Source organism: Heterodontus francisci, chromosome 42, assembly GCF_036365525.1.
Source record: "Heterodontus francisci isolate sHetFra1 chromosome 42, sHetFra1.hap1, whole genome shotgun sequence".
Classification (NCBI taxonomy): domain Eukaryota; kingdom Metazoa; phylum Chordata; class Chondrichthyes; order Heterodontiformes; family Heterodontidae; genus Heterodontus; species Heterodontus francisci.
The window spans coordinates 27,635,508-27,651,291 of record NC_090412.1 but is presented as its reverse complement, the minus strand read 5'-3'; the positions used below and the strand labels follow the sequence as shown (position 1 = coordinate 27,651,291).

At 46.9% G+C, this 15,784-nt stretch overlaps 1 protein-coding gene across 2 annotated transcripts in view; it reads right to left on the bottom strand.

The window, feature by feature from the left end:
- pik3ap1 (phosphoinositide-3-kinase adaptor protein 1) overlaps positions 1-15,784 on the bottom strand; it is a 140,670-nt gene that overhangs the window by 15,131 nt on the left and 109,755 nt on the right. For both annotated transcript variants that reach the window (XM_068020248.1, XM_068020249.1), the window contains exons 11-13: positions 8,779-8,862; positions 7,063-7,274; positions 1,959-2,031 (exon numbers count right to left, since the gene is read on the bottom strand). In XM_068020248.1, coding sequence (XP_067876349.1) covers positions 1,959-2,031; positions 7,063-7,274; positions 8,779-8,862 — 369 coding nt within the window. The remainder of the gene's footprint in view (positions 1-1,958; positions 2,032-7,062; positions 7,275-8,778; positions 8,863-15,784) is intronic.

Genomic DNA, 15,784 nt, shown 5'->3' with positions numbered 1-15,784 from the left:
TAGTTGAGTTCTGTGTCTAATTGTGAGATAGAGGTGGACGTGTAGAAAAAGATAATGAAACGGTTCACAATGCCCGTATGGGAGGTCAAATGTTGGTAATGAAAAGCTGAAGTGCCTTCTTCATCCTCTGATACATCCACTGCTGCATGAATGGCAAACCAAAAGCAACAGGTAAGGAGAATTTTTAAATTAATTTTGCAGGAAGCAATCAAAAAAATCGCCCCACTTTCTCTCTGTGTGTTGCTCATAAACCCTGTAAATTCTTTCAGCAACCGCCTCCCTCACTCTGTGAGCAACACCACAGGAGATCTCTCAGAACACACCAGACATGTGTGCATGTCACAAAATGAATTGTCACACTTTTCTGATTAGCTCAAATAACTCTTGACATTTTTCAAATGCTTTTTCACTCACCGTACCACTCTACATATTAAACTTAGAACATCATAAACACATACAATGTTCAAGAACGCTACAAAATTTCGTACTTTCCCAATACCTGTTCACCTTAGTACTAATTTATTAACTTTGTCCCACACAGGCTCTTCATTTCACTACAGCCTTGCTCTTGCTTTCTGCTCCATTCTCAGAATTCCTCCTCTTCTTTTCTTATACGATCAGCCCCTTTACTGACTTTCATCTGCCGTGCGGCACTTGATGCAGTGCTACCGACTTGCATTACCCACGTCAGGCGAGAGTATCAGCTTATCGCCCCTCCCTGAGCAATGCCACGGGTGATCAGCTAGTATATCATTACACGTTAAAAATACAACTGGCCATTTTGGATCAGTCGGGTTGCACAGCCATCTCAGAGTCAGAAGGTTACGGGTTTTAGCTTCACAACAGGACTTGAACGCATAAACTGGGCTAGCTGTACTGAGGGGTTGCTGCATTGGTGGAGGTGCAGTTTTTTGTCCGGGATGTTAAACCCAGGTTTTGTCTTGCCTGCTCTGGTGAAGACCAGGGACCTTTCCCAATGTCTGCGGCCAACATACTTCCTTCAACCAATATCACCAGAAACAGGTTAAAAAACAACAGGTTAACTGGCCATTGAGCTTATTACTACTGCTTGTTGGACCTTGCTTTGTGTAAAATGGTTGCTGTGCTTCTCTACAAAGCAGGTCCCTGTTGCAAATATGTGTGAATGCACCTTGAGACCTTTCTGAGAGATGTAATATGCTGCTATATCAATCGATTCTTAGAAGTATTTTTCTCTAATTATTAAATATATACAATAATCACTTGCCAATGGCGCTGGTAACAGACAGAATTAAAAAAAACTATTAATCACAGAGTTGTAGAATTTGACACCATTCAGCACATCCTGACTTTCTGAAAGAAATATCTACTTGATTCCAATATTTATCCACTACCCCTTAAATGATATTATAAATACAGTTTCTGGACGGACAATTAAATCCTAACAATTCCCCATGTAAAAATGTTTTTCCTAACTTCTCCCTTCATTCTTTTGCCAATGATCTGAAATTTATGCTCTATGTTCACCAACTCTTTTGACTAATGGGAACAGGTTTCCTGATTTACTTTTTCAAAGCTTCTCATAATTTTGAAAACCTCTAGCCGAACCTCTTTGTTCTCATAAAAGGTATCCCATCTTCTCAAGCCTCTTATCCCTGGGATCATTGCTGTGAATCACTCCTGCATGGCTTTGACTGTTTCCTCACTGTGCTCAAAACTGGTCACAATATAGAAACTCTGAATGATTTATCTCTCTACCTTGGAAATCCAGTCTGGCTCACTGACCCCAGCAGGAATCAAGTATCGCAATGCTGCTGATAGATGGAACCAAGACTCTTGACATGGATGAATGCCCTACCCATGCTATGCATTTACCCTCTGTGTCATTGGGTGGCCAGGAGAGAGAAATGCCCCAGTTCAAACAGGACTGCTGTTAGCTTCCAGGAGTAATGGACAGGAGTAGTGTGACAGGAGCTCACCTTGATGTTTGCCAGACTTTCCTTTGATGTTCTGTCTCCGTGTGATACTGTCACGCAGCTTCTTCAGATTTTCCTAACACATAAAGATACTGTTAGAGTCTGGCTGTCCATCCACTCGGTCACTCTGTGTGACCCTCCAGAGAACAAGCAATGAACAATTCAAGAACTTATGGGACTTGTGTTTTTGTGGAGACTGAATTCCATACAGTGGGAATATTATTAGAAATAACGGAATTTAATGGACTGGTAAGACTTTTACTCCTCCCAAAACATTTCTGTTTTTACCCTTTTTTAAAATTCAGTCATGGGATGTGGGTGTCACTGGAAGGTCAGTGCTTATTGCCCATTCCTTATTGCCCTTGAGAAGGTGATGGTGAGCTACCTTCTCGAATACAACTGAATGTCTTGCTAGGCCATTTCAGTGGGCAGTTAAGAGTCAACCACTTTGCTGTGGGTCTGGAGTCACATGTAGGCCAGACCAGGTAAGGACGGCAAATTTCCTTCCCTAAAGGACATTAGTGAACCAGATGGGTTTTTACAACAATCCAGTGGTTTCATGGTCACCATTACTGACACTCGCTTTTTATTCCAAATTTTATTTAAGTAATTGAATTGAATTTCCCAACTGCCATGTCTCATGTCCCTGGATCTTTAGTCCGAGCCTCTGGATTACTACTCCAGTAGCATAACCACGACCATGGGTTGCTTCATTCTGAGAGGAATTGTGAATCAGACTAAACACTGCGCAACCATCTGCAAACAGCCCCACTCCTTGATAATTGTATATTAATTGTGTTTAATTGCAGGCAGATGGCGGACATTGACTGGGGATTCACTTGTGCCCATATAAATAGACACAGACTGAAACTGTAATTGGGAGGTGCTTGCTTGTAAATCTGCAATCTGTGTAAATAAATGCTTATAAACATGTGTAAAGATTAGCTACAGTTATATCCTTCACTAACTGGCTTTCAGGAAGATAACACTCCTGACTTTATGATGGAGGTAAAGTCATTGATGAAGCAGCTGAAGGTGATTCAGATTTGTTCAGCAATGTAGTTACAGCACTAAGTACAGTTCTTTCCAAACCTACAGGTCCACACAATACAACTAAGTCTGCTGTTTGCTCGGTGGTAGCACGACCACCTCGGAGTCAGAGAATCACGTGTTTAATTCCTGCTCCAGGGACTTGAGCACATAATACACTGACAGTTCAGTGCAGTACAGAGGGAGTCCTTTTCCTTTTGGCCTCCTTGTCTCAAAAGACAATGGGTAAGCGTCTAGAGGTGGTCAGTGGTTTGGAGTGACTATAAAGGCCAATTCTAGAGTGACAGACTCTTCCACAGGCGCTGCAGGTGAAGTTGGTTGTCGGGGCTGTTACACAGTTGGCTCTCTCCTTACACTGCTGTCTCTTTTCCTGCCAACTGCTGAGTCTCTTCGACTCGCCTCTCTTCAGCCCCGCCTTTATAGCTGCCCGCCAGCTCTGGCGATCACTGGCAACCGCCTCCCACGACTTGTGGTCAATGTCGCAAGACTTCATGTCGTGTTTGCAGACGTCTTTAAAGCGGTGACATGGACGGCCGGTGGGTCTGATACCAGTGGCGAGCTCCCTGTACAATGCGTCCTTGGGAATCCTGCCATCTTCCATGCGGCTGACATGGCCAAGCCATCTCAAGCGCTGCTGGCTCAGTAGGGTGTACATGCTGGGGATGTTGGCTGCCTCGAGGACTTCTGTGTTGGAGATATGGTCCTGCCAACTGATGCCAAGGATTCTCCAGAGACAGCGAAGATGAAATACGTTGAGACATCGCTCTTGGCTGACATATGTTGTCCAGGCCTCGCTGCCGCAGACCAAGGTACTGAGGACACAGGCTTGAAACACTCGGACGTTTGTTTTACGTGTCAGTAGGCCATTTTCCCACATTCTCTTGGCCAGTCTGGACATAGCAGTGGAAGCCTTTCCCATGCGCTTGTTGATTTCTGCATCGAGAGACAGGTTACTGGTGATAGTTGAGCCTAGGTAGGTGAACTCTTGAACCACTTCCAGAGCGTGGTCACTGATATTAATGGATGGAGCATTTCTGACGTCTTGCCCCATGATATTCGTTTTCTTGAAACTGATGGTTAGGCCAAATTCGTTGCAGGCAGCCGCAATCCTGTCGATGAGTCTCTGCAGACACTCTTCAGTGTGGGATGTTAATGCAGCATCGTCAGCAAAGAGGAGTTCCCTGATGAGGACTTTCCATACTTTGGTCTTCGCTCTAAGACGGACAAGGTTGAACAACCTGCCATCTGATATTGTGTGGAGGAAAATTCCTTCTTCTGAAGACTTAAACACATGTGAGAGCAACAGGGAGAAGAAGATCCCAAACAGTGTAGGTGCGAGAACACAGCCCTGCTTCACGCCACTCAAGATAGGAAAGGGGTCTGATGAGGTGCCACTATGCTGAATTGTGCCTTTCGTATTGTTATGGAATGAGGTGATGATGCATAGGTGGACATCTGATCTTTGGTAGTAGTCTGAAGAGATGACGTCTGCTGACGAGGTCAAAGGCTTTGGTGAGATCTATGAAGGCGACGTAGAGAGGCATCTGCTGTTCGCGGCATTTCTCCTGTAGCTGGTGAAGGGAGAACAGCATGTCAATGGTGGATCTCTCTGCTCGAAAGCCACACTGTGCCTCAGGGTAGATACACTCAGCCAATTTCTGGAGTCTGTTTAAAACGACTCGAGCAAAGACTTTCCCCATTATGCTGAGCAGGGAGATTCCACGGTAGTTGTTACAGTCACCGCGGTCACCCTTGTTCTTATAGAGGGTGATGATATTGGCATCGCGCATGTCCTGTGGTACTGCTCCCTCGTCCCAGCACAGGCAAAGCAGTTCATGGAGTGCTGAGAGTATAGCATGCTTGGCACTCTTGATGATTTCAGGGGTAATGCCGTCCTTCCCAGGGGCTTTTCCACTGGCTAGAGAATCAATGGCATCACTGAGTTCCGATTTTGTTGGCTGTTCGTCCATGAATGGCAGAGACTGGGCACATTGAGGGCGGTATCAGTGACACAATTTTCCCTGGAGTACAGTTCAAGGTAGTGCTCCACCCAGCGGTCCATTTGCTTGCGTCGGTCAGTGATTGTGTCCCGATTTAGATTTGAGGGGGGCGATCTTCCTGATGGTTGGCCCAAAAGCTCTCTTAATGCCATCATACATTCCTCTGATGTTTCCGGTGTCGGAAGAATACGACTGCATAGATGTTGCCAGTAGTCATTTGCACAGCGCCTGGCTGTTCTTTATGCAGCGCTTCTGGCTACTTTAAGTGCTAAGGATGTTAACTCGCTGGGGGCTTTCTTGTAGTTCAACAGTGTAATGCGCTTAGCGGCTATGACTAGTTCCATCTCTTCAAAGTGAGGTTGAAACCAGTCTGCATTCTGCTTCTCACGTTTGCCAAAGGTGATCATTGCTGAGTCATAGATGGCGTCTCTGATGTGGGCCCACTTGGTCTCTGCATCCCCTGCAGGAGTGTTTTGAAGGGCTTTTTCAAGTGAATTCAGAAACTTTTGTGACAGCTGTGGGGGAAAAATTCTGGTCGTGTTGATGCTGCACTGTCTTTTGGGTGAAATGTTAAACTGAGGCCTGTCTCACCTCTCATTGGATGGAACTACTTTGAAGGCGAGCAGGTGAGTTCTCCCCTGGATCCTGGCTAATATTTATCTCTCAACCAACGTCACTTAGACAGATAATCCACTTATTTAACTCATTGCTGCTTGTGGCACCTTGCTGTGTACAAGTTGGCTGTTGTGTTTCCCTATGTACAAGCAGTAACAACACTTCAAAAGGAATTGGCTGTAAAGGGCCCTGTGAAAGATGATATAAAAATACACATTCGTTCTTTCTAAGACAAACCAACTCAATATAAAGGCAACTAACATTTAATTTCCTGGGCTTCAAGCCCATTGAGCAGCACTGGGCTAGGCTATTCTGGACAGGGCCAGGCCAGGCTAAAGTGGCCTGGATTTCAGGGTATGCAGGGCTGGGCAAGACTGGTTAGGGGCACATTACAGATTTTGCATATTCTCAAGGAGAACTATTTATTTATTGATACAGCACTGAAACAGGCCCTTCGGCCCACCGAGTCTGTGCCAACCAACAACCACCCATTTGTACTAATCCCAAATTCCCTACCACATCCCCACCATCAACTTACACTAGGGCAATTTACAATGGCCAATTTACCTATCAACTTGCAAGTCTTTGGCTGTGGGAGGAAACTGGAGCACCTGACAGAAACCCACACAGTCACAGGGAGAACTTGTAAACTCTGCACAGGCAGGACCCAGAACTGAACCCGGGTCGCTGGAGTTGTGAGATTACGGTGCTAACCACTGCGCCACTAGTTGGCTGATTAGAAATCTGTGTTTTGTGAAAGATGAATTTGATGGCATGGTTTATAATGCTGGAATGGGAACACAACATCTAGCTAGTTTTCCAGAGTTACTTTGCTGCTGTCCTTGGGTTGCTTGATCTGATGAAACCAAGCAGAGAAAGATAAATAATGCAGGATGTACGGGAGTTTTACTCCGTTCACTTTTGGACCAGAGCGAGAAACTTCACACAACCGATCCTCAGGGGATTAGATGAACTGGATCGGGTCGAGGATACAGTGGATTGTACGTGGTCTGGGCATGGATGGGCTGAACAGTTGTTCTCCAGTCAATCCTTTCCTCTGATTCTGATTTTGTAGTCACTGCAGTTCCAGTGGATGAAAGCAAAAGAGGAATTTACAACACCAGCCCTGACCCCAACATCAACAACAAAACAAAGCACATTGTGTTAGAGTCATAGAGTCATTTACGGCACAGAAGGAGGCCATTCGGCCCATCAAGTCCATGCCGGCTCTCCACGGAGCTATGCTGTCAATCCCACTCCCTGGCTCGATCCCCATGGCCCTGCAAGTCTATTTCGCTCAGGTGGCCATCCAACTTCCTCCTGAAGTCATTGATCGTCTCCGCTTCCACCACCCTTGTGGGCAGCGAGTTCCAGCTCATTACCACCCGCTAATGTTCTACCAATGTTGACAATAAATGATCTTAAACTGGAATGTAAAATACCTGCTGGTACCGGAATGAATCTGATCTGCGTTTCTGGTTGAGTTGCCACTCCTTAAACTGCAGGAGGGCTTCATCCACATTGATCATTCCTAACTTCACTTGTTCCTGCAAGGTGATCAGCTGCCGCTGGCCGGGGGTCTTCATCCCTGCAAATGGGTCATAGTCACTTGATGGAACTCTAGACAGCGGCCGCTTTGAGCGTGGTGGAATCGCTGAAAAAAAAACACATCAAACTCAATGAATGCCGGCCAGTTATACATTCGCTGATCTTCCTCCAACCTGTGACACCTCTCTCTCCATGTTCACAACCTGGTCTCTACTTTACCTACACTGCCATGGCCTTTGCTACATCAGAGCCTCACCACTCCAGGATTCACTGAGATGTTAATGAACCACGCTAAGCACTGTGGTTCTGCAACTCTAGGGGAGACTCACTGATCTCCGGGAGCTACACAGCAAACAACTGGAGTTTTATGCTTTAATTCTCATCTGTACATCCTTTTAACTCTTCCCAATTGTCAGAAAAGGAGTGGGATTGAGTGGGGGGGGGGGATTGTCTTGGGGGGAGCAGTTAAAATGGGCCGCTCCATTCCAGCTGATTCCCCATTTTAGCGGCACTGGTTCAGGTTCCTGCCAGACTCCTTTGGGAGCAGCACTAATAATGTACATGGGGCCCCATGAGCTATTTTAACCCTTTCCTCAGTGAGGACCCACCTCCCCTCCCTCCCTTCAAGGTCACCCCTGCAGGCAAAGCTGTCAAGAACCAAGTGAGGCCTGCTAAGTTATGTAAATAAGGTTATTCTCAGTGGGTCCTGGGGAGCTGCCGTGATCCTCTGGGCCCCACAGGGAAAGGGTTGATCACTGCTGCCCCAGGTTCTGCACTCACACCCACACCCCCACGCAGATGTAAGACCCTAGCAACAGCCCCCACCACCCCTCCGCCTCCAGACATACCGTGTTGCCAAGAACTAACAGCTAGGCCACCTGCTATTCGTCTCACCGCCCGAAATGGGGGAACAGCTGATCGGCAAAGGGACATGTTAAAATTTGCCAGGCCTGTGTTGAAGATTCCCATCTCCCTGGATTGTCACTGCTCTCACGAAGGGTTGCCCAGCTCTGGTTGGACATATTGCTGGTGGTTTCATCACACGCCCTCCTACCTCCAACTACCCCACCCCCTGCCCCCACACTCCTGCTGTTGGTCACATGACATGTCCAATCTCTTGGAAGCCCCACCTCCTCAGGGCCAATCAGCAAACAAACAGTCTCTAACTACCCTACTGGATAATGACTGCCTGTCAAACATCCTTTTTTATCCCCTTGCCAATGTTTTTATAAATAATAAATGTTCAAAGAAAAGGACAAAGATGACAGACAAATTTTTCCCTTCAGTCGCTCAAGGCAGTGTCTGGGACATTAGTTTGTAATCTCTGGCAATCCCAGGTCAATCCTGGAGTGTTGGCAACCCAACCCCACTGGGAGCTAATGCTGCCCCTCAAGACCTCCTGACAATCTCCCATTGTTGTTCAAGCTTTTGCAAGATCTCAAACTGTGAAACTCCTCACCTCCTTCACCTTCCCTACCTCTTACAATCCAACATTTACTTCATCTTGCCTTCTACTCTGTGTAGCCTTTGCTCTTCATTGAAGCTTCTCAGATAAATTCAATAAAACACCTTTCAGCTACGTGAGGTAGGAGAAATGACTGGTTAAATACCTGGGCCAAAGTGTCCACTTGGAGGAGAATGCAATGCTGTAATGTAAATGTTCTCTGCTCTCTTCTCCTCTTTCTTGCAGAATACTGAAGCAAATAGAAATGTAAACATTAATACTCTTCTCAATGTTCACCTTTTCCTCGTATGAATAGTCATGATAATGATCCGGGGCAACGAGCATCCACCTTCAGGGTCAGCAAAGCTGTTTGACCATGCGGTCATCATCGCCAAACTCAGCTCTGTCCTCACACAACATCTCCGGTGTCGAACTGTGCCTTTTCCCTTCGTGTGCAATCAGACAATTGGTCCACAAATCAAACAAATGTGTAATTATCAATCAGGCACATTTCTGTTCAATATTTGCAAATATCCTAAATTTGATTTTGCCGTGCCTTGGTATCTATCTCCAGCCATCAGATTTTCTTGCAGTAAATACTTCTGGAGCCTATGCAATAGTTTCTTTTGACATTCGGACTGCTGCGGGTGGTCACGTGCATTTTTAGTTTATTTTCAAGCCTTTGTGTGCGATACTTAAAGCTGAAACGTGACCATTTCTGAAGGCAAATGGCTTGTAACTGGTTTAGTCTGAATAGGTCGAAAAGGTTCTTCTAAAAAAAGATTTACATGACGATTTGGTATGAAGGGCTACAATTTTCATCTGTTAAATTTAAAATACAATAGAATTTAACCGTAGTATGCTCTGTATTCTTAACAACGAAAGGGTTATGTCAAACAGTAGATTGGGAATAATTTCAATGTGATGTTTCCTTCCACTAAAAATGTAAGTGAAAGTTTTGAATGTAATTGTCAAAAATTGGATAAAATAAGATATTGGTGGGGCCTGTTACGTGGGTTATTTATCAACAAGCTAAAGCAGTGGTTTTTAATATGGTTGTATTTTGCGAAGCTATTTTGATCTATATTGCAAATTGTAGAGAACATAACATTGCCCTCTATTAAATAGAAGGTTATGCTGATAGTGTTAGATGAAGACAGGTGGGAGGAGTATAAACACAAGCATAGACCAGTTGGGATGTAGGTGCTCAGCACTTCACCAGGCACTACACTGACCCTCTGAGCCTTCTCCAGGGCTGATAATGAAGGATATTTGGTGTGAGCTTTTGTTAGTCAGGACTGGTGGTGGGAGTCGGGGTGGGGTGGTTACTGTATGTTTTAATTGAGCAATTAACTGTTTCCAACGGCAGGAAGGTCAGTAACCAGAGGTCACAGATTTAAGATCATTGACAAAAGAACCAGAGATGAGGAGAGGAGAATATTTTAATGATCTGGAATGCACCATCTCAAAGGTAATTAGGGATGGGTAACAAATGCTGGCCTTGCCAGCGTCACTCACATCCCAAGAACGAATATAAGAAAACTGCCTGAGAGGGTGATAGAAGCAGATTCAATAGTAACTTTCAAAAGGGAATTGGAGAAATACTTGAAAAGGAGAAATCTGCAGGGTTATAAGGAAAGAGCAGGGGAGTGGATCTAATTGGATAGCTCTTCCAAAGAGCTAGCACAGGTACGATGGGCTGAATGGCCTCCTCCTGCGCTGACTTTCCTGTCCAAGTGTTTTTGTAGCAAAAATGCTAACTGCTCTTGAAGCAACACAAAAGAGTAAGTTAAAAGTAGTCACTGCTAAAATAGATCAGCTGACTATAATGCTGTATTGTACTCTCTGGTCAAGGGTCATTGACCTTGCACTAGAGCACGACATGCTCAAAACAAACCAAAAGTATTTTGGAAACAGGAAATTGAAACGATGTGTGATATTTCACTGAAATAAAACTGTCGTTCATAAATGAACGCAACAGCATTTCAAAGATCCCTTCAGAATGAGAAAGGGAAGTGATTGTCCTGTCAGGTGACCATGTTGCTACACAAACGTGACGCAAAATTTTCCATTCAGCTTCTCAGAAGTAGAAACATTTAAAGTGAAATGGGGAGAATCGGTTTCCACCGGCAGGAGGGTCAGTAACCAGAGGGCACAAAGTTAAGATAATTGTCAAACGACCCAGAGCAGAGATGAGGAGAAATGTTTTTACCCAGTGAGTTGTTCTGATCTGGAATGTGCTGCAAAACAGTGGTGGATGCAGGTTCACTGGTAACTTTCAAAAGGAATTGGATAAATACTTGAAGGGGAGAATATTGCAGGGCGAGAGAGAAAGAGAGGGGAGTGCAACTGATTGGATATCTCCTTTGGAACTGGCGAAGGCATGATGAACAAAACAGCCTCTTTCTTGATTGAAACATATAAGATCCTGAGGGGTCTTGACAGGGTGAATGTGGAAAGGATGTTTCCCCTTGTGGGAGAATCTAGAACTAGGGGTCACTGTTTAAAAATAAGGAGTCGCCCATTTAAGACCGAGATGAGGGGAAATATTTTCTCTGAAGGTCGTGAGTCTTTGGAACTCTCTTCCTCAAAAGGCAGTGGAAGCAGAGTCTTTGAATATTTTTCGGGCAGAGGTAGATAGATTCTTGATGGGGGTGAAAGGTTATTGGGGGTAGGAGGGAATGTGAAGTTGAGATTACAATCAGATTAGCCATGATCTTATTGAATGGCACAGCAGGCTCGAGGGGCCGAGTGGCCAACTCCTGCTCCTAATTCATATGTTTCTGTGTTGTAAGATTCTATGATTCCATAAAACTATTTACCCAAATGATTAATTAAATAGCTTAATAAAGGGAATTGGATTGGATTAGACTAGAGTGACACATCAATCCTTTTGCGTGCAATTTGAGGAACTCTGCAAAGTGGAAAGTGGACTAATTGGCAGCCAGATCCTGAGGACTCACCAAAGTAGTGTCCTTGGCAGTGCCAACAGCTTGGGTGCTATCTAACAGCACTTAATCCAGTAAATTTGTGAATGTTGACTTTTGCGGCTGAACAGGGAAGTTCTGACGTGCCCGAAAGGACACGGAGGAATGAAGCAAAGTGAACTCAGGTCACTTGGGGACACGTTAAGGGAGTTGGGCTTGTGTTCTTGGGAACAGAGGGGACTTCATTGTGATCCAGTTGACTTTTAGATTATAAAGGCGACTGAGAGGTTGAAATACGAAGGATAAAAGAGATGTAAAATAATTAACAGAGAAGGCCATTGAAATGGACAGTGCACATGGGTTCAAGAGACAATTAAATGATCTTTGTGTTAGCAGAAGGGACCGAAGGACAGGGGAGAAGGTGGGCAGGAAGGATGGGATTGGGTAAAATGGGGTGACCTTTAGAGAACAATGGATTTTTCTTGTTTCCAATGTTCTTCAGCTCTGGTCCCTGCTCCAGGCTTTGATTCCATCACGACCAGCTGTGTCAGAATCCAGGGTGTCTGATTTTCTACAGAGATGCTGGGACTTGGTTCTCTGGGAAAATGCAACAGCTGGGGTTCTACTGAGCCACACTGACCAGGTTTGATCCTCATTAAGTTAGCTGGGTCACCAGTGGAGATGCCGCAATTGGCTTCAGCTTTACTTGACTATGGAAGACAAGGATTCTGCTCTTGCACACAGTATGGTGACCAGAGTGACTGTGTGTATGTGCACGGATTTCAGCTTAAAACAAGCGGTGCCCTGTCTGACCAAACTCCTTACCTTGAGGAGGTGACGAGCCAAATGGAGTGTGGTAAACCCTACAAAGTTGTATACTTTGACTTCCAAACGTCAGGCTGACAGGAAGTATGTAGTGCTGTGCCCCAGGACTCTGTGTTGGCACCACCAAGGTCTCAATTTACATTGACAACTTGGAATCAGCTACTCAAAGCAAATTGCAACTTGCGAGGAGCCGAGGAATCGAGAGAGGCTGACCAGAAACTACAGAATGAGCTCAGCAAAAAACATTAGTGTACAGAACAATAGCAGATGAAAAGTAACTCTGACCCTTCCTAAAGTACGGCACATAGGAGGGAGAAATGGGTAACAGACGGACTTCATGAATGGTGTTAAAATAGCCAACAGTAAGGTTGAAAGGAATCTAAGAGTTTTAGCGGACTTAACAATCCATGTCTCCAACCACTGCAAAGCAACAATCAACAAAGCCAATAAGACGTCAATCTACAGTACGATACATGTCAGAAGTCATGATAAAACTGAACAGCCTCTAATCAGCCAGCATCTTAAACACGGTCTCCAGCTCTACTCAGAACCACACTGAACACAGTGTCCAGCTCTACTCAGACCCACACTGAACACAGTGTCCAGCTCTACTCAGACCCACACTGAACACAGTGTCCAGCTCTACTCAGACCCACACTGAGCACAGTGTCCAGTTCCGCTCAAACCCACACTGAGCACAGTGTCCAGTTCCACTCAGACCCACATGGAACACAGTGTCCAGTTCCACTCAGACCCACACTGAGCACAGTGTCCAGTTCCACTCAGACCCACACTGAACACAGTGTCCAGCTCTACTCAGACCCACACTGAACACAGTGTCCAGTTCCACTCAGACCCACATGGAACACAGTGTCCAGTTCCACTCAGACCCACACTGAGCACAGTGTCCAGTTCCACTCAGACCCACACTGAACACAGTGTCCAGTTCCACTCAGACCCACATGGAACACAGTGTCCAGTTCCACTCAGACCCACATTGAGCACAGTGTCCAGTTCCACTCAGACCCACACTGAGCATAGTGTCCAGTTCCGCTCAGACCCACACTGAGCAAAGTGTCCAGTTCCGCTCAGACCCACACTGAGCACAGTGTCCAGTTCCACTCAGACCCGCACTGAGCACAGTGTCCAGTTCCACTCAGACCCACACTGAGCACAGTGTCCAGTTCCACTCAGACCCACATTGAGCAAAGTGTCCAGTTCCGCTCAGACCCACACTGAGCACAGTGTCCAGTTCCACTCAGACCCGCACTGAGCACAGTGTCCAGTTCCACTCAGACCCACACTGAGCACAGTGTCCAGTTCCACTCAGACCCACACTGAGCACAGTGTCCAGTTCCACTCAGACCCGCACTGAGCACAGTGTCCAGTTCCACTCAGACCCACACTGAGCACAGTGTCCAGTTCCACTCAGACCCACACTGAGCACAGTGTCCAGTTCCACTCAGACCCACACTGAGCACAGTGTCCAGTTCCACTCAGACCTGCGCTGAGCACAGTGTCCAGTTCCACTCAGACCCACACTGATCACAGTGTCCAGTTCCACTCAGACCCACATTGAGCACAGTGTCCAGTTCCACTCAGACCCACATTGAGCACAGTGTCCAGTTCCACTCAGACCCACACTGATCACAGTGTCCAGTTCCACTCAGACCCACATTGAGCACAGTGTCCAGTTCCACTCAGACCCACACTGAGCACAGTGTCCAGTTCCACTCAGACCCACACTGAGCACAGTGTCCAGTTCCACTCAGACCCACATTGAGCACAGTGTCCAGTTCCACTCAGACCCACATTGAGCACAGTGTCCAGTTCCACTCAGACCCACACTGATCACAGTGTCCAGTTCCACTCAGACCCACATTGAGCACAGTGTCCAGTTCCACTCAGACCCACACTGAGCACAGTGTCCAGTTCCACTCAGACCCACATTGAGCACAGTGTCCAGTTCCACTCAGACCCGCACTGAGCACAGTGTCCAGTTCCACTCAGACCCACACTGAGCACAGTGTCCAGTTCCGCTCAGACCCACACTGAACACAGTGTCCAGTTCCACTCAGACCCACACTGAGCACAGTGTCCAGTTCCACTCAGACCCACACTGAGCACAGTGTCCAGTTCCACTCAGACCCACACTGAGCACAGTGTCCAGTTCCACTCAGACCCACACTGAGCACAGTGTCCAGTTCCACTCAGACCCACACTGAGCACAGTGTCCAGCTCCACTCAGACCCGCACTGAGCACAGTGTCCAGTTCCACTCAGACCCACACTGAGCACAGTGTCCAGTTCCACTCAGACCCACACTGAGCACAGTGTCCAGTTCCACTCAGACCCACATTGAGCACAGTGTCCAGTTCCACTCAGACCCACATTGAGCACAGTGTCCAGTTCCACTCAGACCCACACTGAGCACAGTGTCCAGTTCCACTCAGACCCACACTGAGCACAGTGTCCAGTTCCACTCAGACCCACATTGAGCACAGTGTCCAGTTCCACTCAGACCCGCACTGAGCACAGTGTCCAGTTCCACTCAGACCCGCACTGAACACAGTGTCCAGTTCCACTCAGACCCACACTGAACACAGTGTCCAGTTCCACTCAGACCCACACTGAGCACAGTGTCCAGTTCCACTCAGACCTGCGCTGAGCACAGTGTCCAGTTACACTCAGACCCGCACTGAGCACAGTGTCCAGTTCCACTCAGACCCACACTGAGCACAGTGTCCAGTTACACTCAGACCCGCACTGAGCACAGTGTCCAGTTCCACTCAGACCCACACTGAGCACAGTGTCCAGTTCCACTCAGACCCACACTGAACACAGTGTCCAGTTCCACTCAGACCCACACTGAGCACAGTGTCCAGCTCCACTCAGACCTGCGCTGAGCACAGTGTCCAGTTACACTCAGACCCGCACTGAGCACAGTGTCCAGTTCCACTCAGACCCACACTGAGCACAGTGTCCAGTTGCACTCAGACCCGCACTGAGCACAGTGTCCAGTTCCACTCAGACCCACACTGAGCACAGTGTCCAGTTCCACTCAGACCCACATTGAGCACAGTGTCCAGTTCCACTCAGACCCACACTGAGCACAGTGTCCAGTTCCACTCAGACCCACACTGAGCACAGTGTCCAGTTCCACTCAGACCTGCGCTGAGCACAGTGTCCAGTTCCACTCAGACCCACACTGAGCACAGTGTCCAGTTCCACTCAGACCCACACTGAGCACAGTGTCCAGCTCCACTCAGACCTGCGCTGAGCACAGTGTCCAGTTCCACTCAGACCCACACTGAGCACAGTGTCCAGTTCCACTCAGACCCACACTGAGCACAGTGTCCAGCTCCACTCAGACCTGCGCTGAGCACAGTGTCCAGTTCGACTCAGACCCACACTGAGCACA